General features: G+C 36.5%; 1 protein-coding gene across 2 annotated transcripts in view; it reads left to right on the plus strand.

The window, feature by feature from the left end:
- Nucleotides 1-25,652, plus strand: part of tnpo1 (transportin 1) — a 30,608-nt gene extending 4,956 nt beyond the window's left edge. The window contains exons 4-24 of one of the 2 annotated variants that reach the window (XM_058775769.1): nucleotides 6-112; nucleotides 9,630-9,763; nucleotides 10,708-10,789; nucleotides 10,981-11,103; nucleotides 11,340-11,458; nucleotides 11,620-11,680; nucleotides 12,122-12,293; nucleotides 12,408-12,560; nucleotides 13,467-13,692; nucleotides 13,826-13,997; nucleotides 14,388-14,474; nucleotides 14,915-15,022; nucleotides 15,173-15,331; nucleotides 16,924-17,011; nucleotides 17,117-17,215; nucleotides 17,304-17,399; nucleotides 19,781-19,856; nucleotides 20,905-21,004; nucleotides 21,092-21,166; nucleotides 21,269-21,395; nucleotides 22,995-25,652. In XM_058775769.1, the coding sequence (XP_058631752.1) occupies nucleotides 6-112; nucleotides 9,630-9,763; nucleotides 10,708-10,789; nucleotides 10,981-11,103; nucleotides 11,340-11,458; nucleotides 11,620-11,680; nucleotides 12,122-12,293; nucleotides 12,408-12,560; nucleotides 13,467-13,692; nucleotides 13,826-13,997; nucleotides 14,388-14,474; nucleotides 14,915-15,022; nucleotides 15,173-15,331; nucleotides 16,924-17,011; nucleotides 17,117-17,215; nucleotides 17,304-17,399; nucleotides 19,781-19,856; nucleotides 20,905-21,004; nucleotides 21,092-21,166; nucleotides 21,269-21,376 (2,345 nt within the window). In that variant the 3' untranslated portion in view covers nucleotides 21,377-21,395; nucleotides 22,995-25,652. Of the gene's footprint in view, nucleotides 1-5; nucleotides 113-9,629; nucleotides 9,764-10,707; nucleotides 10,790-10,980; nucleotides 11,104-11,339; nucleotides 11,459-11,619; nucleotides 11,681-12,121; nucleotides 12,294-12,407; nucleotides 12,561-13,466; nucleotides 13,693-13,825; nucleotides 13,998-14,387; nucleotides 14,475-14,914; nucleotides 15,023-15,172; nucleotides 15,332-16,923; nucleotides 17,012-17,116; nucleotides 17,216-17,303; nucleotides 17,400-19,780; nucleotides 19,857-20,904; nucleotides 21,005-21,091; nucleotides 21,167-21,268; nucleotides 21,396-22,994 lie in introns of those variants that run through there. The other variant, XR_009271329.1, reaches the window with a different exon arrangement.
- The last annotated feature ends 87 nt before the right edge of the window (nucleotides 25,653-25,739 follow it).

The raw sequence follows: 25,739 nt of genomic DNA on the forward strand, positions 1-25,739 counted from the left end.
CTCAGGTATTCTGATCACAACTATAGCCTCTAAAGGGGAGTTACAGAACTGGCCGGAGCTTCTACCTAAACTCTGTTTACTGCTGGACTCAGAGGACTATAATACTTGTGAAGTAAGACACACACACACACACTTTCTGATGTCCTTTCTCTCCTCCCTAATGTTTCTTCTCATCAGTCTCGCATTATCTCGTGTTTCTCTGTCTTTGTCCCTCTAAGTGGAGCTGTGAGATGATGCATGTTGCTGACTCATTGTCTAAAACTGTAGTGTAGGCCTAGTTCAAAGCTTCATCATCCAAGCCCTTGGCAGTACAATTGAGGTTTGGTGATATATGTGTGTTGCAACATACCTCCACAGCGAGGTTACTCTGCTTGGCATGATGTAAAAGGAATTTACATCATGAAAGTGTGCTCATCAGACTTTTTATTTTTATTTTTTATATTTATCGTTGATTTAGTTGGATTGCTATTTGTCTGGATGTTTGGTTTAATGTTTTGTTGAAGATTGTTTCATATAATATCTTAATTTGGATGAGTGTTTAATCAACGTAAAGTAATTACAAATCTTGGATCCAAATTGGACTCTTTATTTTCATAAAACTTATAGGTGTTTTCACAACAGTGGAATATAGTCACAGGCAGATGATGCGCTAATGTCCACTGTACAGCACAGCCTTATTAAATGGTTACTGCAATAATAAACTTTCAAAAGTTTGTGGTCAGTAAGATTGACTGATTGATTGATTGATTGATTGATTGATTTTAAGAAAATTATACTTTTTTGTTCAGTGAGGAAAAAAATGTATTCAGAAGTGACAGTAAAAACATTTAGTGATATTACCGAGATTTCTATTTCAAATAGTTCTTTTTTTACTTTCTAACATCAGAATTACTGTAATTGAATTTGATCAAATGTAAATAAGTTCTGTGAGCACGTAAATACTTATGTAAGTTAAAACTCACTGAATTGTCCTTTCATAATTAGGTAATAATATTGATAATTCTGACATAGTTTGCACACATCCTACCACATATCCTATATTTTACACTGCTAGAATGCTGTATTGACCAGTCAGAAGCTACAACTGGAACAATCAGTTTAATAAATTTGGAATAACAATATATGCATCATTCAGTCTAGTAATGTGGGCAAAGGCAACAAGTCCTTAACTGTCACTCACAGTTTTGAACGTAGACATTATAGTGCACTATCAAAATTTAAATTTGTATAATTCATGAATGAAAACATTTTGCAACGTGATTTTGATTTCCATGGTAATGCAATGTCTGATTTTAAAATGGGTTTCAAAGGATGAATTTTGAGATTTTAAGTTTTCAACTGATATATAATTCCTTATGATTTCTAATACGTAATAGAGAAAAAGGCAACTAAGAAGACTTTCTGTGACAAAGGTCAGAACTCCTGTTATGATGTAAATTTTTCAGGTCCACTCTTGTCATAAATTAATCTATTACTTTTCCTACATATTTTTTTTAACAAAAAATACCTATTTAGGAGTCTTAGACCTTTCCAACGATATATAGTTTGTCATGATTAGATTAGGATTTAATTGTAAAATAGTGAAGTAAACGTAGGCGTCCCACAGAGGGGACGGTGACAGTTAAGAGGTTAAAATAGCCATTTAATTCCAGAGTGCTTTGTAGTCACTAGAGGCTGTCCAGTGTTAGTACATTAAAAGTGTCTATCTTTGAACCATTATGTGTGTACTCTGAAAATTAATGGTTTGTCTTAAAGCTGAAATGAAGAAAATGCTGACCACGTTAAGTGCCCATGAGTTTAAGAGATGTGCTCTATCTATATATATATATATATAAACAAACACAACATTATCATTCCAAAAGGGATAGTTCACCCAAAAATGAAAATTCTGTCATTTAATTACTGACCTTTCGTGTCGTTCAAAATCCGTAATACCTTTGTTCATTTTCGGAACACAAATTAAAACATTTTTGATGAAATCCATAAATTTTTGACCCTCCATAGACAACAATGTAACTGAAATGTTCCCAGGCCCAGAAACGAAGTAAGGACATCGCTAAAAATAGTCCATGTCCATCAGTGGTTCAACCATAATTTTGTGAAGTTACAAGAATTCTTTTTGTGTGCAAAGAAAACAAAAATAACTACGTTATTCAACAATTCTTCTCCCCCGAGTTCTGCCATTAATGAGAATACCACAACGAAGGCCTTACAGGTTTGGAACGATTTGAGGGTGAGTAATTAATGACACAATTTTCATTTTTGGATGAACTAACCCTTTAATATTATTATTATTATTATTATTATTTTATATCTACATTTGGAGGCAAGTTTCAGACCCCACTGTCATTATCTACACAGTAACAGTAGCATCCATTTAGATAAATCTGTTTTGCTGATGCAAGCATGTAAAACTCCTTGAGCCCTGAGCATCTGGACTCAAGGCTAAGAAGGTGAAGTCTTGGCGTTAGATCAGTACATATACCTGTGCACATACAAACCTATCTCTGCTTTGATGTTACATATTAGGTTTGCATTTTGGAAGATTTGCATTTTGGATGTTAAAATATGGCTATAAGTTCTATGACTTCCAAGGCAGTGTTTTTTGGGGTTGAGCAGACATACAGGGCTGCGAACCCTGGTTAACACACGCCTTCTTGAGATGCTGCTTTTATGTACCTTTTATTTAGTAGCTGAGTAAATTCTATCTCCTACACCCACACAGGAATAAAGCAGAGTGCGTGCAGTACAATGCTCTGCCCTCTGTCACTGCGAGACTCTTGAGCAGGCTTGTTAGCACAGATTGAGGTCAGTTATTTTCTACTGTGGAGATCAGATGTGATCACAACTGATCATACACACGTCTAGAGATGGTGCGTGTTTTCAGACTGTTGCATCCTTCTCCAATGCACAGTGCTCTTCAGAAGTCCCCATTGAAAATCCGAGTGAATGTGACCATTTTAAGCCTACAAATTAAGCTTTATGATTTTGTAGTGTTATGACACAAAAAGAGGAATAGATTTGTAAAATTCCACACTATTTTTAGGTTGCTAATCAAATGTAAGTAAATTAGTGCCATTTATTGTAAACTGTACAAAAGATTTCCCCATAAAGGAGGATGTTCCAAATACCAATACTCTGAAATTGTTTTAAATTTTCTCAACTCGGATTGTAATTTGATCATATAATTTATGTAAAAATTTATCAAATTAGGAAACCCCACAAAATAGTTGCACATCTGAGTCCCATAGTGTGTGTGTGTGTGTGTATATGTATATATGTGTATATATATACAGTGAGGAAAATAAGTATTTGAACACCCTGCTATTTTGCAAGTTCTCCCACTTAGAAATCATGGAGGGTCTGAAATTGTCATCGTGGGTGCATGTCCACTGTGAGAGACATAATCTAAAAAAAAATCCAGAAATCACAATGTATGATTTTTAACTATTTATTTGTATGATACAGCTGCAAATAAGTATTTGAACACCTGTCTATCAGCTAGAATTCTGACCCTCAAAGACCTGTTAGTCTGCCTTTAAAATGTCCACCTCCACTCCATTTATTATCCTAAATTAGATGCACCTGTTTGAGGTCGTTAGCTGCATAAAGACACCTGTCCACCCCATACAATCAGTAAGAATCCAACTACTAACATGGCCAAGACCAAAGAGCTGTCCAAAGACACTAGAGACAAAATTGTACACCTCCACAAGGCTGGAAAGGGCTACGGGAAATTGCCAAGCAGCTTGGTGAAAAAAGGTCCACTGTTGGAGCAATCATTAGAAAATGGAAGAAGCTAAACATGACTGTCAATCTCCCTCGGACTGGGGCTCCATGCAAGATCTCACCTCGTGGGGTCTCAATGATCCTAAGAAAGGTGAGAAATCAGCCCAGAACTACACGGGAGGAGCTGGTCAATGACCTGAAAAGAGCTGGGACCACCGTTTCCAAGGTTACTGTTGGTAATACACTAAGGCGTCATGGTTTGAAATCATGCATGGCACGGAAGGTTCCCCTGCTTAAACCAGCACATGTCCAGGCCCGACTTAAGTTTGCCAATGACCATTTGGATGATCCAGAGGAGTCATGGGAGAAAGTCATGTGGTCAGATGAGACCAAAATATAACTTTTGGTCATAATTCCACTAAACGTGTTTGGAGGAAGAAGAATGATGAGTACCATCCAAGAACACCATCCCTACTGTGAAGCATGGGGTGGTAGCATCATCTTTGGGGTGTTTTCTGCACATGGGACAGGCGACTGCACTGTATTAAGGAGAGGATGACCGGGGCCATGTATTGCGAGATTTTGGGGAACAACCTCCTTCCCTCAGTTAGAGCATTGAAGATGGGTCGAGGCTGGGTCTTCCAACATGACAATGACCCGAAGCACACAGCCAGGATAACCAAGGAGTGGCTCTGTAAGAAGCATATCAAGGTTCTGGCGTGGCCTAGCCAGTCTCAGACCTAAACCCAATAGAGAATCTTTGGAGGAGCTCAAACTCCGTGTTTCTCAGCGACAGGCCAGAAACCTGACTGATCTAGAGAAGATCTGTGTGGAGGTGGGCCAAAATCCCTCCTGCAGTGTGTGCAAACCTGGTGAAAAACTACAGGAAAGCGTTTGACCTCTGTAATTGCAAACAAAGGCTACTGTACCAAATATTAACATTGATTTTCTCAGGTGTTCAAATACTTATTTGCAGCTATATCATACAAATAAATAGTTAAAAAAATCATACATTGTGATTTCTGGATTTTTTTTTAGATTATGTCTCTCACAGTGGACATGCACCTACGATGACCATTTCAGACCCCTCCATGATTTCTAAGTGGGAGAACTTGCAAAATAGCAGGGTGTTCAAATACTTATTTTCCTCACTGTATATATATATATATATATAAATTTATTTATTTAACTACACACTGCTGTTCAGAAATTGGGGTCAGTAAGATGTTTTTTCAAGAGCTAAGACTTTTATATAGTAAGGATTAATTAATCTGATCAAAAGTGACAGTAATAACTTTCTGTTCATCAGGCAATCCCACAAAATGATTGCCAAAAAATATATAATTTGTAAAAACAATTCACAATATTAGTGTTTTTACAGTATTTTGAAATGACTAAATACAGTCTCGGTGAGCATAAGAAACCTCTTTCAAAAATGTTACAAAAAATGTCTTGGGGTGTGTGTGTGGAATGTCACACCCTTTGCCTGTAGTGATTGGCAAATCCTCAAACAGCATGTGGTCTGACCACGTAGAATGTGCGTTGTGCGTCTATAATTAGTAGTGTGTATGCACCTGAAAAATGCAGTTACATCAGAGTTACTTATGAGGAAACTCTCACACACCCACACTGTCTTCAAATGGCATGCTGAGTAAGAGAATCGTAAGTCAGTCATCTACAGCAGTGAATGCTCAACTGTTTGTAGCATGTTGAGCACCAGGCCAGAGACATTACTAGGGCAAGGAGATGGACCACTCATAGATAAATGATTAGGAGAAATGTTAAGCTCGTAATATGGTCAAAGTAGGAATGAAATTCTGCCTTAGTCGTTAATTTACCCTAGAATGTGCATTAACTGTATATGTCTGAAAATTACTTTATTTTCGTGTTATTTAGTCTAAAGAAAAATGTATAATGCCACTTGTAAAATTGTATTGCTTTTTTAAAATATATTATTGACATAATTTTGATAAACACTTTTGGAAATGTCAGTCTTTATCTTTTCAAGTTCAAGTAGATGTGATTGTATGCCTATTACCTACATATAAAATACATTAACAAGGAGCATTAACAACATTTAACCGTCTTGGCTTGAAGGAACTTTGAACAAGGTCATGAGTTTAATTCTGAAGACACATAAGTGGTAACATAAGCAGCAGACAACCTAGCTCTGTGTGTGTGTGTAAAAAGAAGAAAGCATCCATCCACTGCTGTGATCCTCTGGTTTGGTTGTGGCATGTGGGTCCTCATATTGCTATCTGAAGTCTGAAGAAGTTGAGAGACATTTCCAGAATGTCAGGGATGACTCTTTTAGCTTGGGCATAGAGTGGTTTTGCTCCCTGTAATGGGTTTAATTTGCAGGGATGACATATGTTTATATGGTTAAGATGTTCCTTTACCTTTGAATCATGGTTTATTGCCTTAAAGTGGCCACAGTCCACACTGGCCGATATATGAGCACACTGGTGCGGAAATGCTTATGAAGATAGTATTTACTATGTGTTCGTTGTACAGCTGGTCTGACCAAAGGTCATTGTTTGTCAATGATTTTGTTTTTGTAAATAGTTAATGAATTAAATTGTAATTATGCAGTTAATTTCAATATTTAATGAAATCCTAGACGATGTCTTTGCATTTGTATATATGGACATAGATATAAATACATATGTAGAGACATAAGTGTGTGTGTGTGTGTGTGTGTGTGTATGTATAGATAGATAGATATAGATCGAGATAGAGATAGATAGATATTAGCTGTTGTTATATAGTCTCTTTTGACCGGAGACTTCCTCTGTTATTTTCTCTAAGCTCTCTAGCTCAAAATGTGCCATCTCCAACCAAGTGCAAGCTGACAGTGGAGACAGTTGCCATAGCGACAGCCGAGCCAGACAGCTCATTGCCACGGCGCCGTTTGTGCTCGTGACCTGATTAGATTCCTTAAAGGTGGAATGTCTGTGAGATCAGGAGGAAGCTTGATGTGTTGGGCGGGTCCCTCTGCTGCTGGGTCTGGCTTTGGCATTGTTCTCCATCAGATTCTTTTTGTGATATTTTGTGGCAATGAATTCTATATTTACATTACATTTACATTTATTCAGTTAGCATATGCTTTTAAACAAGGTGACTGACAAACGAGCAATGCAATAAGCAGTTCATCTTAAGAAAGCACTAGCAATTCTAGTTTTCAAATATTGTCCAAAAAAGTTTTATTTATTATTTATTTAGTTTTAAATATATTATGTCTGACATAATTTATTAAAGTATATTTAATTTGCTTCATAGATGAAAATTTGTTAAAATTCCAGGAGTCATTTGTGATGGTCAGCAGTTAAAATAAGATGAAAATTACTATTATTATACATTTTCTAACTGGTACTTTTTTCTTTGTACAGTATATAGTTAATATATATACAGTGTATAGTTTATAGTAGTACTAGTAGTTTTCATATGAACTATTATTGTCTCTATATGCGTATTATGTAGTGAGGCTATGAACCTGTTTAGTACGCTCATAGCCAGACCTGTAGTGCCTACTGAACAGATTACTGAGCAAGAAACCCACATTAATCCTGTGACAATTTCAGTTATTACCTTGATCATTTATTTCTTGTGTCTGTTAATGGGGTCATTGGATGCCCATTTTCCACAAGCTGATATGATTCTTTAGGGTCTTAATGAAAAGTCTATAACATACTTTGCTTAAAATTTCTCAATGCTAGTGTAAAAAAACACCCTTTTTACCCAGGTTAGGCTGGCATTTCATACGAACAAGTTACTGTAAAAGGTATAAAGGTAGAATAAGTATCCAGTTTTAAATATTTAGGCACAATTATTGATGACACATTTTCATTTCAGGAAAATGCGGACCACATACATAAGAAAGCAAGACAGCGTTTAGGTCTGCTCAGGAAGTTAAGTAATCTAAGTGTCAATGGGAGGGTTTTGACTATTGTTTATAGGTCGATGATTGAAAGTATTTTAACAACAACACGAGTAATTAATGAAGCAAATAAAATCATCGACCAAAGACCGAGTACAATGCAAGAGCTGTTTTCACAATTTATGGAGAGAAAGGCAATTGCAGTGTACTCTGACCAGACTCATCCCCTCCATCCATGTTTTGAGGCTCTCCCTTCGGGGGCGTTGGCTGCGTACACCACTGGCTAAAAAGAACATATATATATATATAAAACGCCATTTATCCCATTGGCGGTGACTGTTTTAAACCAAACTCTTAAGTGAAGTATATTTTGTGGGTTAGTGTGTGTATAGGCATATACATACACATATTGTGCTGTTTTTCATATGTTTTTTACTAGGGTAATGTGTGTTTCATGTGTTTTAGAGATATGTAAGTGCATGTATATTGTTTATTGGGTAACACTTTACAATAAGGTGTCATTTGTTAACATTAATTAATGTATTAACTAACATGATCAAACAATGAACAATGCATTTATTACACTATTTATTCATCTTTGTTAATGTTAGTTAATGGAAATACAGTTGTTCATTGTTTATTCATGTTAGTTCACAGTGCATTAACTAATGTTAACAAACACAACTTGTGATTTTAATAATGCATTGGTAAATGCTGAAATTAACATTAACTAAGATTAATAAATGCTGTAGAAGTATTGTTAATTTTTAGTTCATGTTTGCTAATGTTGTTAACTAATGAACCTTATTGTAAAGTGTTACCGTTTATTGTATGTTTTATGCCAGTGTCAAATATGAATTTCTGTCCAGAACCTCTGTACAGACAATAAAGAAAAGAGCTCTGCTAACCCGACCCCTCTCTTCCGTGGCGTGACGAGCAGACTGTAAACTTCAGCCGCGAAACTGGCTAACTAGCACATTATTAGGAAAGGCGATTTGCAAAGATTCATAAAAAACCCTTATACTCACTTCTGTAGATGAAGCTGGATCACGAATGATTCGCGCGAACATAGACGAATTTAGGCAGATCGGGGATCGGCACATTCCCTTCAAAACGAAAGTAACGTTAATCCTCTGCGTCTTCAGCGGCTCAGATGTCGGGAGTAAATGACGACTGCTATATTCATTACTACATCCAACAACAAAACACCTCAATCGCTTAATCAGAGACATACTTGTCTTCCCTTGCCCCGGAGTCGACACAATGGCGTGTCTAAGGTAAGACGGCCTTGTCAATCAACTATCGTGGGAGCGGCCTGCGCAGATCTACGTCATTCTGACAGGAATCTCAGAACAGCCTGGGGGATTTTAAAATAGAACACTGGGTGGATTTTTATCATTATAGGATGGATGTGTACACACACTTCCGACACTCATTTATGTTCAAACAACTTGTAAAGTGAAGTTTGCATCCGATGACCCCTTTAAAGGGATGGTTGACCTTCAGTTGGTCCTCACTGACTTGCATAGTGTTTTTTTCTCCATACTATGGAAGTCAATGGGGACCAGCAACTGAAGGTTAACTATCCCTTTAAGAGTTTATGCTTTACTGTCCGGTTACTTAAATATTATCATGTTATCTCTGCCATAGCTTCCCCTACAGTGTTTCCCATGTTCAGCTTCACGGCTTCCCTTAAATTAACCTACAGCTGTTTTTGTCTGTCTGCTTTGCGTTAAATCTGCATGTCATCTGCAGTGTACAGAGTCCATGAGCCAGCTGTTAGCTTGAGGCAACGGCAAAAGTATTCTATTTTATTTTTTCAGCAGCTCAAGCTGCACGTCAAGCCAAAAATAGAAATGGACCGAAGGCCTCAGTGTCACTGTGTGACAGTTATGACTGGTTAGGTCAGTTTGATTGATTTGTTATGGAAGTGTTGTAGATTAAAAATGTGAGGTTGTTCAGTGAAAAGGGGAAATATGTCTGTTTCATCGGTGTTACATTCCTGCTGTGTTTGTCTTTTCAGGGGGCTTTTGGAGCACTGCAGAAAATCTGTGAGGACTCTGCTGAGATCCTGGACAGTGACGTGCTGGACCGACCACTCAACGTGATGATCCCCAAGTTTCTGCAGTTCTTCAAGCACAGTAGCCCCAAGATCAGGTAAGATAATGTTTGAAACAGTGAGGAAATGTTACTTGTAACTAATTCATTTAGACAGGGATTGTCGTGATATCAGATAGGGGTGGGCGATATGACCAAAGTCTTATATCACGATATGATTAAATTTAATTCACGGTAGCCATATATATCGCAATATAGTTATTTTTGCTCTTTATAATATCCAAATTTTTTATACCATAGAAATTTCATAATTCTTGTCACCAGTGTCAATATCACAAAAAAGAATACTAGTTTTTTTTTTTTTTTTTTTTAAACTTCACTGAAGAGAAGTAAAAAGTCAGCGATTAAATAAGAAACAAATTACAAGCGATAGGACAAAAATTTACATGGATGATTTAGTCAAGAGCAGTGAGAAATTGTAACATGAACGTCAGACAGCAGGAATATTGGACTGCTGTCACTTTAAGAGCTGCACAGATCCGCTATACTGTTACACGTGTGTTTTCTTTCTCAGCTATTTGCTTTAACTTATGACCTTAATTACTGTGTTTATGAGGATACTTACAAAGATGGGCATTTTTACACATACAAGTGTACATAACTGTCTATTTAACTGCCCAAGGCCTATAAAGTGGCAAAAATAACTCCTTTCAATACTCCCACACTCTATGAGAACGTCTCTCAGACAGCGCGTGCATATAGTCTTTCACTGCTGATTGCATTTCAGCAGCTTAAAAATATCTTGTTTTTAAACCACAATGCTTAAAAACATATGCAAATGATAAGTTTTCATGAGCACGTAGTCGGCAACATCACGCGAGCGTGTAACCGCAGTAGAGAAGAAAGTTCAAAATCTCTACCAGTTGGCAAATTACTACCGGTGAATTGTGTCTATCGCCCACCCCTATTGTAGACTACTACTTGCTGAGCAGACTTATTCAGACTTGTTTGAGATATGTGCGGTGCTTGTTGTCTTGTTGTAGGTCACATGCCATTGCCTGTGTGAACCAGTTCATCATCAGCAGAACACAGGCCCTGATGTTGCACATAGATCCTTTCATTGAGGTACCACCTATAAACCCGGCATACACCTTAATAGCGTATGTTCACCCAAAAACGAAAAATCTGTTATTTACTCACCCTCATTATTCTAGATCCCAGAATCGTGATGCCAGTTTAGAGGAAGTTGTTTCATTGTTTAGTTCTGAGAAGTGAAAATGTTTTTTAAAATGTATGTAAATGTCTTTGTGCCGCAGAACCTGTTTGCACTGGCAGGCGATGAGGAGCCCGAAGTGAGGAAGAATGTGTGCAGAGCTTTAGTCATGCTCTTGGAAGTCAGATTAGACCGTCTCCTTCCTCACATGCACAACATCATTGAGGTTAGATCACGCCTAATGTAACTATTACATGATTCCTGAGAGTAAGAACCTTGATCTTGACTTATCTACGGTCTTCTATAACTTAGTAAATGTTTTTTTTTTTTGATAAATGTGGTCAGATCACAGAGAGGCAAAGTGAAACAACAGCAGCCTCTTGTGGACTTTAACTAGTTAGTTCATGTTTCATGAATAAGGCCCAATGCTTTTATACTCGCAAGCCTTTTTCTGTTTTTCAGTACATGTTGCAGAGGACACAAGATCAGGATGAAAATGTCGCTCTGGAGGCCTGTGAATTTTGGCTCACTCTTGCCGAGCAGCCTGTGTGTAAGGAGGTTCTGTGTGGACACCTGCCTAAGTGAGCATGTGCAAACACACAGTGTCCTTTTGATTAAAAGAAAAAAGCATCAACTCATGTAGATGCATTTAATTATAATACAGTTCAGCAACAGGACAAAGTTGCTTATATGATTACTATCAGGATCAGTCACAAGTTTTTCTTTTTTTTTTTTGTCACAGATTGACTCCAGTTCTTGTGAATGGAATGAAGTATTCCGAGATTGACATAATCCTGTTGAAGGTCAGTTTCTCCATCTGGTTCTAAAGCTTCCTTTTGATATGTTTTCATATGCCACCCTAAACATAAAAAAGTAAAACATACTAAATAACAACTGTGATTTGAGTTCATACACACAGCGAACATGTGATTTGGTTACGATGCTCAACCGCATTTAAAAACCCACATCGTCAATTTGTTTACAGGAGATTTGTTTACATTTGTCATATGCAAATTAATAGCTTTTTATTTTCCATATCTTAGCCTGTCTTTTAGAGAGTTGTAAAGGAACTATTTAGCTAAATGAATACAGAAAGCATTTTATCAAGAACACATTAGTATTTTAGATTTATTTTGAAAGCATGTGATGCAGAAAAAAAACAATTATAGGTTTATGCCGAACAAGTTTTGAAAACAGTTGTAAGCTTGTCCAAAAAAATCTCTTAATATGTTAATGATTTCCAGGGTGATGTTGAGGAGGATGAAGCTATCCCGGACAATGAGCAGGACATTCGCCCAAGGTTCCATCGCTCACGCACTGTGGCCCAACAACACGAGGGAGGAGACTCCATTGAGGACGAGGAGGATGATGAAGATGATTTGGATGATGATGAAACCATCTCAGACTGGAACTTGAGTAAGAAATGGTGTTTAAAAATAACACAGACAAAGCCAAGTCCTCAACTTCTTTAAAATGGACGTATATCGAGACATTTGCTGTTATCTTCATTATTTTTTCTGGTGTGTGTAGGGAAATGTTCTGCAGCTGCACTAGATGTCCTGGCGAATGTTTTCAGAGATGATTTACTGCTGCATATTCTTCCTTTACTGAAAGAACTACTGTTCCATCCAGAGTGGCTTATTAAAGAGTCTGGCATACTTGTACTGGGAGCCATTGCTGAAGGTATTAAAAATTTCCCATGAATGCATTATATAGTTAATTCATTGCATAAGCATTAGCATTCAAAATGGGAAACTTGGACATACCTACACTACTGTTCAAAAGTTTGCAGTTTTGTATATGAAGTTTATAACAGTATTTATTTGAAACAGAAATATGTGGTAACATTATAAATGCCTTCACTGTCATGTTTAATCAAATTAGGGCATCTTTGCTGAATAAAATAATGAATTTCTCTCAAAATACAAATATATCTTAAAGGAACCGGTTAATATACTTTAGTTTACAGTTGGGCTGGGCGAATAAATCGATTAACGATAATTATCACACTATAATTTTCCTCGCTAAAATGATAACAATAGTTTGATTACAAGTTTTATATAATGTTTATGCACCAAAAGCGGAATGAAACAGTACTACTCACACGGACCGTTTATCCGCTCGGCTCAAAGTTCAAATGGCAGCGTAGCACGAGCTCACTAGAACAGATGCGTCAGAGATTGTCTTAATATTCAAAAATGTGAAGTGTTTGTCATGTTCTGACCATAAAGAGTAGTTTAAAACCACAATAAATGGTCTGGTTTCTACAACTCTCACTTTGGATCAAAAATCTGCCTTTAAACTTGAAAGAAATAAAAATTCGACATTTATCGTGATAATTATCAATATCGACTGAAATGGGAAAAAAAATATCATGATAATTTTTTGGGCCATATCACCCAGCCCTAGTTTACAGTGTTCATGTTACACATATTACGCATTACTATAGTTATTTACGGTACTATACTAATGAAAAAACTGTAATTACAAGCAGTTTAAAAAAATGACACACCAAGTTTTAGTTAATTAGAATCATTATATTAATAAATAAGGTGTTTTTTTAATTAGTATTTTCTTTCTTTGCTTTAGGCTGTATGCAGGGGATGATCCCCTACTTGCCAGAGTTGATTCCTCATTTGGTACAGTGTCTGTCTGATAAGAAGGCGCTGGTTCGATCCATCACTTGCTGGACTCTAAGCCGCTACGCACACTGGGTTGTTAGCCAGCCCCCCGATATCTACCTCAAACCGCTCATGACTGAACTCCTCAAACGGATACTTGACAGCAACAAGCGTGTCCAAGAGGCCGCCTGCAGGTGAGTGTGTGCTGCTTGAAGCGTATGTAAACGCATGTCATCTAGTTTAAAGAACATTTTGTTACCTGAGGTGTCTTTTTAGCTTTTGGCTTGTAACTCTTTAAGTCTCTGACTCTCACTTTTCGTCCCACAGTGCCTTTGCTACCCTGGAAGAGGAGGCTTGCACTGAGCTGGTGCCGTACCTTGCTTATATTTTGGACACGTTGGTTTTTGCTTTCGGTAAATACCAGCACAAGAACCTTCTCATCCTCTATGATGCCATTGGGACTCTGGCAGACTCTGTGGGCCACCATCTCAACAAACCAGTAATTGCACAGTCAAATGCGCACAAACACTGTGTGTATCAGGCACATATCTTTATATTACACTAGAGGTAGTTTGTTACATGCAAACACACACTGAACTGCCATACAGCATTCTAACTGATGTTAAACCTCATGGAAATCTCACAATATTTATCGAAAAGATGAAAAAATAGCTCTCTATCTCACACACACAAATATTTGGTTTGGTAATCAATTTTACTTACACTTACCTATTTGTAATTGGTTAAATTAACTGAAAAATAAATAATGTAATTCTAAATCCAAAATTTCTCTTTGTCTGCCATGTTGGATTGTTTTTTTTTCAGTAACTGATTGTGTATGTCTAATAAACACTTGTTTGACTATTGTACGTGTGTGTTCTGTGTGAAGGAATATATTCAAATGCTGATGCCTCCATTGATTCAAAAATGGAACCAGCTAAAGGATGAAGATAAAGACCTCTTTCCCTTACTGGAGGTAGTTATCTAACACTCCAATTATATAAAGTACCGTTCAAAAAATTGTGGTCAGTAAGATTTATTTTGTATTTTTTTGGAAGGAAATTAATACTTTTAGCCAGCAAGGACACTTTAAATCAGTCAAAAGTGACAGTAAACAATTTTTTTTTTCACATTGTTGCAAAACATTCTATGTCAAATAAATGCTGTTCTTTTCAACTTTCTGTTAATCAAAGAATTCTGAAAAAATGTATCCACTTAAAAAAAAAAAAAAATCTTACTGAACCCAATCTTTTGAACAATAATGTATGTGTGCACAAATAAATAGCAGAGAAAAAAACTATTTTAGCAGACGTCACAGGAATTCTTAATAGTGTTCTGAATCCAGCATGTCAATGTGTGTACCTGATTATGATTTAAAACAAGATCTTCATCATTCTATGTTAATTCCTCTTTCAGTGTCTCTCATCTGTGGCCACCGCCCTGCAGAGCGGCTTCCTGCCATACTGTGAACCTGTCTACCAACGCTGTGTCAACCTGGTCCAGAAAACACTCTCCCAGGCCGTGGTGAGAAGCCACACAATTACACACACCCTCATCTCTCTGTAATACTGTCAGCTTAAAAAATACTAGTGTAAAAAATGTTGCAAAATGAGAAGCAAAGCTTGTTTAATCCATCATGGTGAATATCACATAATCTCTTTATCTGTATCACAGCTCCACCAGACTCAGCCTGAGTTTTATGAAGCTCCTGATAAAGATTTCATGATTGTGGCTCTGGATCTTCTCAGCGGGTTAGCAGAGGGTCTTGGAGGGAACATTGAACAGCTAGTTGCCCGTAGCAACATTCTCACTCTCATGTACCAGTGCATGCAGGTAACTATAGTGCATAGCAAGGCATTGTAGCACCAAGGCATGGCATATTTAACCTAATATAATAAAAAAAATTTATATTTTAAAATGTAATAAATTCCAGCCATTACTTCAGTCTTCTGTGTCACATGATAATGTATTTTATCCCTCTGGATTTACCATTTAATCTTTACGTGCACAGAACCACATTTGAATTGCAAGAGATTAGTGATCGACCGATATAGATTTTTTATAACCGATACCAATTATTTGCATGTTTTTGTGCCCGGTAACCGATATGCAGAACCGATATTTATTTACGGTTATAAAGTAAATTAAAGACTGAGTGAAGTAAGTCCATACTTCACTTTGGTTTTTCCTCCTTTCAGTCATCATAAAAAAAAATGTTTTGAGAATTAGCATTCTTTCACGTTAAATTTAATCTTCATATTACAACAATAAAAAACATTTTATTTATAAAAAGCATCAACAGCAACACTAATATTAACAATAAGCAAAATAAATTTAGAATGTCTAATGTTTTCAAATGGAGAAGATAAAGGACAGGGGTCATACCAACTTCATTTTAAACTACAGTTTTAGTAGGTTTATAAGCTGTTTAATAGGCTAAAGAGTGAAGAATAATTCACTGGATAATATTATCTGGAATATTGGAATATAACAAAACATTGTATTTTATTGCATTTCTCAACTGGCATGTTATATCAGAATTATTAATAATGTTTTTGTCATTCTAGAATCTAGATTATGAAATGCCTGCTGACAGCGCGGTTTATGCATTTACACGGAACTATAGGCTACTCAAACTGCGATCGATCGCGGAGATAATGAATAATTAATTTCCATAGAGTTATTTATTTAGATGTTTATTAGCGAAATGATGGTTATATAGTAAATGTTAATATAATTTAAGGTGTTTTAAACAAGTGAATCTTCTTAAAAGTTACATGCGGAGGCCGTGCTGGAGCATTTCCTGAGTATCAACCAGCTGAGTGCACAGCAATATGAAAGCGGCTTCACGAGACTAATGATGAGCATACACAACAGAGAGAGAATTAAATTCAGCGCTTTTATTTCCAACATGCACTCTTTCATGGCTGCATATTATTTAATTCAGGCGAAGTTATGTCTTTATCGGGACAGACTGACGGATTATCTTATGTGAGTCTGTGAGTTCGTCTCTATTTCTTAGAGACAAGCTGCATAAACTAGGCCTACATATCAGGCATTTATGTAAAACATGTAATTTGTGCATTCTTGGCTGTAATGTTAAATAAAGTTTACTAACTACAGCAAATCAAGTACCTCTGCATGCTGTTGTTGTCTCGTCTCCCCTCAGACCGCTGCAATGGCTATCCTGCGTGCAATTCTCAAAACTCCCACAGGATGGCGCTGTTTATCGGTGAATCCGATATTACAAAACCGATCTCCGATTATGGAAAAATGCTTAAATATCGGGAAAAATATGGGTATATCGGTCGATCTCTACAAGAGATGCAAATAATGCAAAGTCCAAAAACAACTTATTTGTGGATGAGCAGCTATGAGAAATGTAATGCGACAGTGCTAATCTTTTGATGGTTGTGTTTTCTCAGGATAAAATGCCAGAGGTTCGGCAGAGTTCTTTTGCTCTGTTGGGAGATCTGACCAAAGCCTGCTTCCAGCATGTCAAACCTTGCATCGGTATGCAGTTAAACATACTCACTGACACTTTCTCAGTTTGATCCGTCTCTGTTGACCTTCAGGCACTTAAACGTTTGTTTGTTTGTGCTAATCTCTCCTCTCTAGCTAACTTCATGCCTATCCTAGGCACAAACCTGAACCCAGAGTTGATATCAGTCTGCAACAATGCAACATGGGCCATTGGAGAAATAGCCATTCAAATGGGTGGGAGTTTCATGATCATCTTCAGTTAGTAATTTCACTCATTTCATCATACCTTCAAGGTTAACATGCTACTTATCGCTCTGCTCAGGTTCTGAGATGCAGCCGTATGTACAGATGGTTTTACAGCAGCTTGTGGAGATCATAAACAGACCCAACACACCCAAGACACTGCTGGAAAATACAGGTACCATCTGAGGGGTGCTGACCAGGCTGACCCCTCACAAGAGGTTTCCACCCTATCCTTTTCCCAAACTCTCCCGATCCCCATTCCGCAGTGCTTATTAATCTCCATTCAAACTCCAGGAAGTGGACCTTACAAGGTTTGATAAAGGTTTTAGGATAATTGATATAAAAATCTTCACAGGTGTGCAGTAATTCTGGGCAACTGGATAATGAATAAGAATAGGGTAAATTTTATGCTCTCTTTTTTTTTTTTTTTTATATATATATATATATATATATATATATATATATATATATATATATATATACACAAAGTCAGTGCCCTCAGAATATGCTGTCTTTAAATATGAATATTACAGACCTTGTAACAGTCCAGCTGTGGTACTGACTGAAGTGGATTAATAAAACAGTGAGTTCCATGTTAGCGAGTTGTTCACCGTAATGAGGTTACAAGCTTCAGTCAGTGAGATATAAACAATGCCGAATGTAAACCAACCTTGAGAGGAATATTAAGACCTGCTGTCTTTGATTTGAACATTTTTACTTGGAAGATTTGAACCTTAAATAGCCATTTTGTACAATTTGAATTCAGAAAAAAAGTCTAAACTCAGATCTAAATCTGTTTTGTGGTGTTTAGATGAATGTATAGCACCTGTACCTCGCAAATTATTTCCCAGTTACACTCCACTCTGATTGGACTGCTCAAATTAAAGCTCTAGCCTGAGCCGTAATGGCTGCCGCCATTGATTTTTTTTTTTATTTATTATTATTATTATTTTTAATGAGGGTGAAGTGTAATGCTCATAACATACTCCCACAGAAACAAGGGTACTTGTAGATGTGTTCCTGTTTGTCGATTTATTTCTGTTGTTTTAGTTACTTTTCTTTTTAAATGTGAATGCATATCTGCCAATAGATGTTGAATGTTGTTTAGTTAAGGACGGCTAACGTTTAATGCAGGATTGCTGATGTCTTGATTATTCATGTTGCAAAGACTAAGTCCTTTTAAAATTCAGAAGCAAGCATGTAGCATAGGCGAATCCATACTGACCATTTTACGTCAGTTTTGCGTTTGAGTCCATTAACACACTACTGTTCAAAAGATTGGGTTGAGTAAGTTTTAAGTAAATTAATACTTTTATTCAGCAAGAGTATATTAAATGAATCAAATGTAACAGTAAAGACTTTATATATATATATATATATATATATATATATATAATATCTCTTACACCTAAGAATGTAAAAATGTAAAAACATCACATTTCCACAAAAATATTGAGCACCACATCAGTTTTCAACATTGATGATGAAAAGAAGAAATGTTTCTTGAGCACCAAATCAACATATTGATTTGGGCTTTGCCATCACAGGAATAAATTACATTTTAAAATAGAAAACTGTATTGTAATAATGTTTAACATCAATACTGTATTTTTGATCAAATGAAGAATAAGAGACTTCTAGCGAAAACATGAAAATATCTTGCATACCTCAAACGTTTGAACAGTAGTGTATCTCTTCTTTATGATGCAGGTTATACATCATTAATGTTATGATGATGAGTTTATGTTCAGTTTGTGAGTGTTTGATCATCTCTTTAATTGCTAATTAATATAACAATGGTGAACAGTGCTTAACTGTGTTTCAGACTCTTTGAATCAGCTCATCCTGCACTGAACTGCGTTCTCTAATGAGCCAATCATCTGCTTTCTGCATGTCTCATTGGACTGTTCATAAATGCCTGTCTTTAATGAGAATGTTGCATAGTTTTGTGTCTCTTAAACTTAGGTCTCCCTCCTCTGTGCCTCTTAAGATCCCGGTGGAATCTAGTCCTCTCCATGTAGTTCGCTTGGCGTAATATGCATTTCTTAATGAAACAAAAGAGACAGAAAGAAAGACAAGACTTTTCTGTTCTACTGAAGAAATTTTTGTGAGTTTAAGGGAGAAAATCTTAGAAAACAAGATTGTTTTCTGTAGTCTTCAATCTGTAATACAGGGATTTGGGGGAAAGGAATATGCAGTATTCATATTATGGTCACATAGAAACGCTACATGAATTTGGCGGACACTTGAAACAGAACATAAACGTTTCTCTGTAACTCTGAGCTGTAGAGGAGCCGTGTTTTCTAAGACTCCTCCCTTAAACGAGATCTATGTTTTTTTTAGTGTCATATTTTACATTTGACCCTGTAGTCTGGGGCTGTGAAGAGCACTAGTGAAATCTTGTGTTTATTCTCATACACAGATTCTGTTGAGTTCTGTTTCTGAGTTGTCTGTTTGTTTGTTTGTTTGTTTCTTTTTGTTTTCTCCTCCCCCCCCTCATTCGCTCATGTCTTGGTTGGCGTTTGGTGCTGTTTAACCGTGATTGCGTTACCTTAGCAATAACAATTGGTCGTCTTGGTTACGTTTGTCCTCAAGAGGTGGCACCCATGCTACAGCAGTTTATAAGACCCTGGTGTGTATTATTCAATCTTTTATTTCATTCATTTCCTCTTTCTGTCTATCTTCTGGCTTTTCTCCCTATGGTTCTCTCTCTTTCTTTCTCTCAGTCGCTCAGTCTCTCTCCAAACCTTGTCCCAATGTTCTTGAAAAGGCTCCTGCTTTTCCTCACACCTCACGCTAGTATAGAAACATGCATAATTTTGTAAACGAAGCATAAATTTCACTAGCATAATATTTAGATTTTCTTGTGAAAAAGACAAGGCCTGTTCAAGACATTTGAGAGAAGATATCCCTCTCTTTCGCTCTACCTTTCTCTCTGTTCTGTATGATTCAGTCTAAATCATTGCCAACCATGTGACTAACCCTGTCCCTCTAGGTCTTGTCGTTTAATTTGCCTCAGTAGCACCTTCATGTATTCTCAATTGATTTATTTCAGTTTTCACTTCTGTTTTCGTCTTTTATTGTCGCTATCTAACTACTAATTGAGTGCATGGGGTAATATCAAATGCTTGCTGGTTTCAGGAAATGGAAGCGCTAGTTAAATGGATAAAATGAAGAGAAATGGAAAAGCTTCTTTGAAAATCATTTCTCCTCCCCATTAGATGCAGTCTTTTAGCAGCATGATTCTATCCCAGAATGCCTGCCCCAAAATTTGCACTAGTTTATGACAGAATACATGGTGCTATATAGACATTGTATTTGTCTTATAAAGAATTCATGTAAGTAGGTTGAGCAGCTAAAGATCTTTATAAACATTCATAATTACTAAAGAAGGTAGATTGCATATGATTAAGAACCAATAATATTAACAATAAAAAAAAAAAAGTATGGGATTGTCAGCAACAAACTGAACTACTTTTCGGTTTCAACAAGAGAATGTTTGATTCATAAAAAGAGAAAATTTGTGTTTCTCGATTGACCAATCTCTGTGATTTAAAACATTTGCTAGTCTCAAGGTGCTCTGAGGTGGTAGTCATGATATTGTGTTGATTATGTGTTTATCCACATGCAAACTAACCGCACAGGCTTGTTATTTGAAAACTGGTTCTTCCCTTCACTAGGTGCACCTCTCTTCGCAATATAAGAGACAATGAAGAAAAAGACTCTGCGTTCAGAGGAATCTGCACCATGATCACGGTCAACCCTGGTGGTGTGGTGCAGGTAGGACACGTTATTCTCACTGATGTCTCTCTGAGTGCTTCGACAATTGAAAACGATCCTCTTTTTTTTTTCTTTACCATTTTATAGGACTTTATATTTTTCTGTGATGCTGTAGCATCCTGGATGAACCCAAAAGACGATCTTCGAGAAATGTTCTACAAGGTAGAGCGCTGTATAAAATATTTAATGCCAGTCTGTGAGTTGGGAAACCTTTAAGATGATTATGGATGCATGCTTCATACTCAAGTGCGTGTTCCCTGTTAGATCTTGCATGGGTTTAAGAACCAGGTTGGAGACGAGAATTGGAGACGCTTTTCTGACCAGTTTCCCCTTCCACTCAAAGAAAGACTTGCAGCCTTCTATGGGGTGTAGATGTTACCTGATTGAAGAGGTACATTTCCGTGAGATTTTCTAAGCTAGCCAGTCTGTTACAGTTTTTTTTCCCCCATGAAGTGTATATTCATGCTCTCCAAAAATTTGTGTATTTCTTCTATTCAAATTTAGCAAGCATTCACAGTTGTTAAAAATTCATTATATAAAAGAAAATGTCTTGGGTGCACGGTAACTTGCAAAATATATATAAACTGTCGTTCAGAGGTTTGTGGCCAGTAATTACTCATTTACATTAGTAATTTGTTTCATGAACAAACTTGGCTCAACGGCTAGCTGAACAAATAATCAACGGCTAGCTGTGCATTAAATGATTTGAATGCACGACGTGGAGGCGAAGAACCACCCGACGCACAGCAGAGTGCATTCAAATCGTTTAATGCACAGCTAGCCGTTGATTATCCCGTTTATGCCATGGTCATTTGCCAGCATTCACATATTAAAGATGTTAATAATATTTGCGCTGCAATATTTGACCGGAACGATAAAAATGACTGTTATTTTCGTCTGTATTACTATTCAACTGGAACTGTATGTTACTATGGTTACCAATGTTTATAGGAAGCGCATTAATATAGAACGTGATTAACTGACCTGGAACTACCTGTACATTTAAACGAATTTAATCAACACCTGCCAGCCAATCAGAATCGAGTATTCAGACAGACCATGGCATAATATTGTAATATGTTACTGATATCTACACTGCCGTTCAAAAGTTTGGGATCAATATTAATGTTTTTTTAATGGAGTCTCTTATGCTTGTCAAGGCTGTATTTATTTCATAAAAAAATACAGAAAAAACAGTAATATTTTGAAATATTATTGCAATTTCTAATATTGGTTTCCTGTTTTAATATACTTTAAAATATCATTTATTTCTGTGATGCAGCACTGAATTTTCATCAGCCATTACTCCCGTCTTCAGTGTCACATGATCCTTATATGCTGATTTACTATCAGTGTTGAAACTGTTGTGCTGCTTAACATTTTTTGGAACCTGTATACAACAATATAAGTCATTACTATCACTTTTTATCCATTTAACAAATCCTCGCTGAATAAAAGTGTGTGTATGTATATATATATATATATTTTATTTATTTTTTTTAAAGAAGGAAAAATATACTGACCCCAAACTTCTGAATATTAGTGTATATTGTAACACAAAATTGAATAAACAGTTCTTTTTAACTTTGTATTTATTAGAGTGTCCTGGGGAAAAAAGAATCTCAGATGTCAAAAATTTTAAGCAGCACAACTGTTTCCAACATTGATTATAAATCAGCATCATAGAATATTTTCTGAAGGATCATGTGACACTGAAGACTAGAGTAATGATGCTGAAAATTCAGCTTTGCTTTATAGGAATAAATTATATTTTAAGGTATACTAAAACAGAAAATTGCAATATTTTTAAACAAAATTACAATTTTTTTTTTTTGATCATATAGGTACAGCCTTGATTTAAAAAAAAAAAAAACTGTTTAAGAAACATTCAAAATCTTACTGATCCCAAACTTTTGAAAGGCAGTGTATTTACTAATGATACTGTATGTAAAATCATTCTAATCTGATCTCTTTCTCTCTTGTTCTGCAGCTTATTCACTATGGGAGAGGATGGGAACCTCTGATACCCAGGGCATATGTTGCCCTTTACCTGGGGGGAAGGGTGGTCTAGCAGGGGTGGGAGCCATACGGCCCACTGGACCCCTGTAGACGGGGTGGGAGGGAAGTGTTAGCTGAGGCGCTAGTCGACCACACCTCGCCAAGCCAAACCAAAATAGGGAAGAAAGCTTTTTCATCATGTCATAACAATCAGCCATGAGGGCAAAAAAACTAAATACAATGTTAGCGTTCATTCACCAGAGCACTTAATGTAACGGAACATCCAGGGGTTAAAAAAAACAGTGACACGAAGATATGTGTAAACTCTGTAGTGTTACACTCCTGACATAGGAAAGTGCCTGGAGACAAGCTTTGAAAGCTAAAAAACAGGTTTTGTTTATTTTCTGGACCGTACCATTTAGAGGGGTGGGTGTGACGTAAATCTCAACTTGGACACGAAGCGTAAGTCCTATGCATGGGGTGATGTAGGGTATAGCTCGACTGCATGAAAGTGTGCAGACCGTGTTTTGTGTGCCAGCTATGCACAGCAGTAGACGGTAAACATTTAAAGACAGTACATGCTAAAAACGTACCATATTTTAGGGGCTCTGTCTAAAAGGTAACACAGTGTAACTCTAGAAATGTAAGTCCTCTCATATCATTGATAGTGAAAGGTTTTCATCTGCGAAGATGAAGGAATAAAAATCCGAATGACTGCATAATTTTATTTTTTACCTTTTTCTAAATTCATCTTGGTAAATTAAGTTAGCATGCACAAAGCGAGAAGGAAGACTCCATATTAACACAGTGAAGATGTCTGAAACATCTGAACTATTGCTCTGAACGAGGCTTTAATGTTCCTCAGTCTCACTTTCTGATTTCCGGCGTGCTCGACATGGATCCAAACGAGTGAACCCAAAACACACATTTTGTTCATTTTGAGACATCGGCGATTTCTTTTTGCTTAGTTTGTTCAGAGCATGATTTTGAAGATGCTTGTGATATCTTTTTTTGACTGATCGGGTTAATCTGGATGTTTAGTTGTTTGATTTTGTGCATGTTGGTGGCCCAATGAGCAAACTGTTTTTCTAGCACCCCTCACATACAGGCTAGTTTTAATAATGCATTTTTTCCACACATACACAATAGGTGACGTGTTTTCCATCCATGTATTGCTTTTGTGACTTGTTTTGTTTAGTTTCGTTACCTCCTGCATGAAGTTTAAAAAAACGTCCCATGTTGTGTTGTGTATAATCCTGGACAGTTCAGTGCTCGTGGAGGCCGTATTTGTGTCCCTCATGTGAATCGTAGCAAGCCTTAAAATGCCTGAATGTGTCCCAGAGTGTGAAGATTTAGGTATTAAAAACTTTGCACTTCAAAGTTGCTATCTCAGACAAGACTGATGTTCATACTCATCTGGAAGCCAGTGAAATGATTCTTTCAAGTAGAAGTTCTGGACTCAAACCTTTTAAGGCTGTAAGAAGATTTTTAAATCTGAACACCACGGGATATTGTCAGGTGTTTGTGAGTCTGTGTTGTGCTGGTGTATTTCTGCAAAGTGATTTTTATTTTCTTCAGTTTGTCTGTCACATTCCAGCTGTTTTACATTTGTAACCAATAAGAGAGGTCGGAGATTCTTCTGACTGAAAAAAATAATAAAAATTAAAGAACAAAGAAAGAAACAAGATGTAGGCAGATAATATGAATGTTAAGTGTGTCGTCTTACACTTATGAATGCTGCTATGTGTTGTAATTTTCTACTTGAATATTTTATGTTGTAGAGACCTCAGGAGGTATGTTTACTGCTTTTTTTTTTTTCTTTGCCGTTTTTATTTTTTTTAATGTATGCCTTTCCCCACTGTTCAGGCTCCCATGTTTCATAATAATAATAATAATAGAGCAAGTCACTGTAATCCATTCAGCTGCTGGTGAATATCCTTTCTAACAGGCATATTTTTGTCACTATGTCTCCTCGTAAAAGAATGTAACTTTTTTTTTTTTTTTTTGATTGGAGGAGATATCCGATAGTAGACACTCAAATAGGATACTTCATGTGGGACAAAATGGAAGTAACTGGCCCTTATGTATGTGAACATTATTTATGAAATATAAATGCAGTATATACTGTAACGCCTTGAAGTTAGACTTGAGTTGTTTTTTTTGGGGGGGGGGGTTATAAATGAGGCCATGAGACTTGGAAATTGCACAGTAATGAATCTAATGGTTGTACTTTTTTAATGGTTTTACTTTTTTGTCTTGTTTTCTTTTTGTGAAGTACAAAATATCAAAAATCTAAGTGTTGTGCCCCCACCCCAGACTGCACCAATTGCTGTATAGTTCTATGTGTGGAAATTAAGAAAACGTAATAATGAAGTCAGACTTTGCTCAGAAGCTCCCTTTTCTGGTCCGAGAGCAATTTAATTTATAGTGATTTTTTTTCAACTTTTATTTTATAATCTGATTTTGAAGAAAGATTCAAATACAGAAAGTAATCATTTTTAGGGGCCACCAAATATTTTGGATCATGCAAAGAATATATATTGTACTGTAGAAATTTTGTAATGATATTTGTATGACATTGTTATGGACGTGAGTTTGTTTCACTGCTTGGATCTGTGCATTGGTAAGAATAAACACTTTTCAAAAATCACTGATTACATTGTGTCAAATGAATTTCAGAGGTATTAAAGATAAAGGCATTTCAACAACTTGGGAAATTACACTTTGGTCTTTCAAT

This window comes from Onychostoma macrolepis, chromosome 05, assembly GCF_012432095.1.
Source record: "Onychostoma macrolepis isolate SWU-2019 chromosome 05, ASM1243209v1, whole genome shotgun sequence".
Taxonomy (NCBI): Eukaryota; Metazoa; Chordata; class Actinopteri; order Cypriniformes; family Cyprinidae; genus Onychostoma; species Onychostoma macrolepis.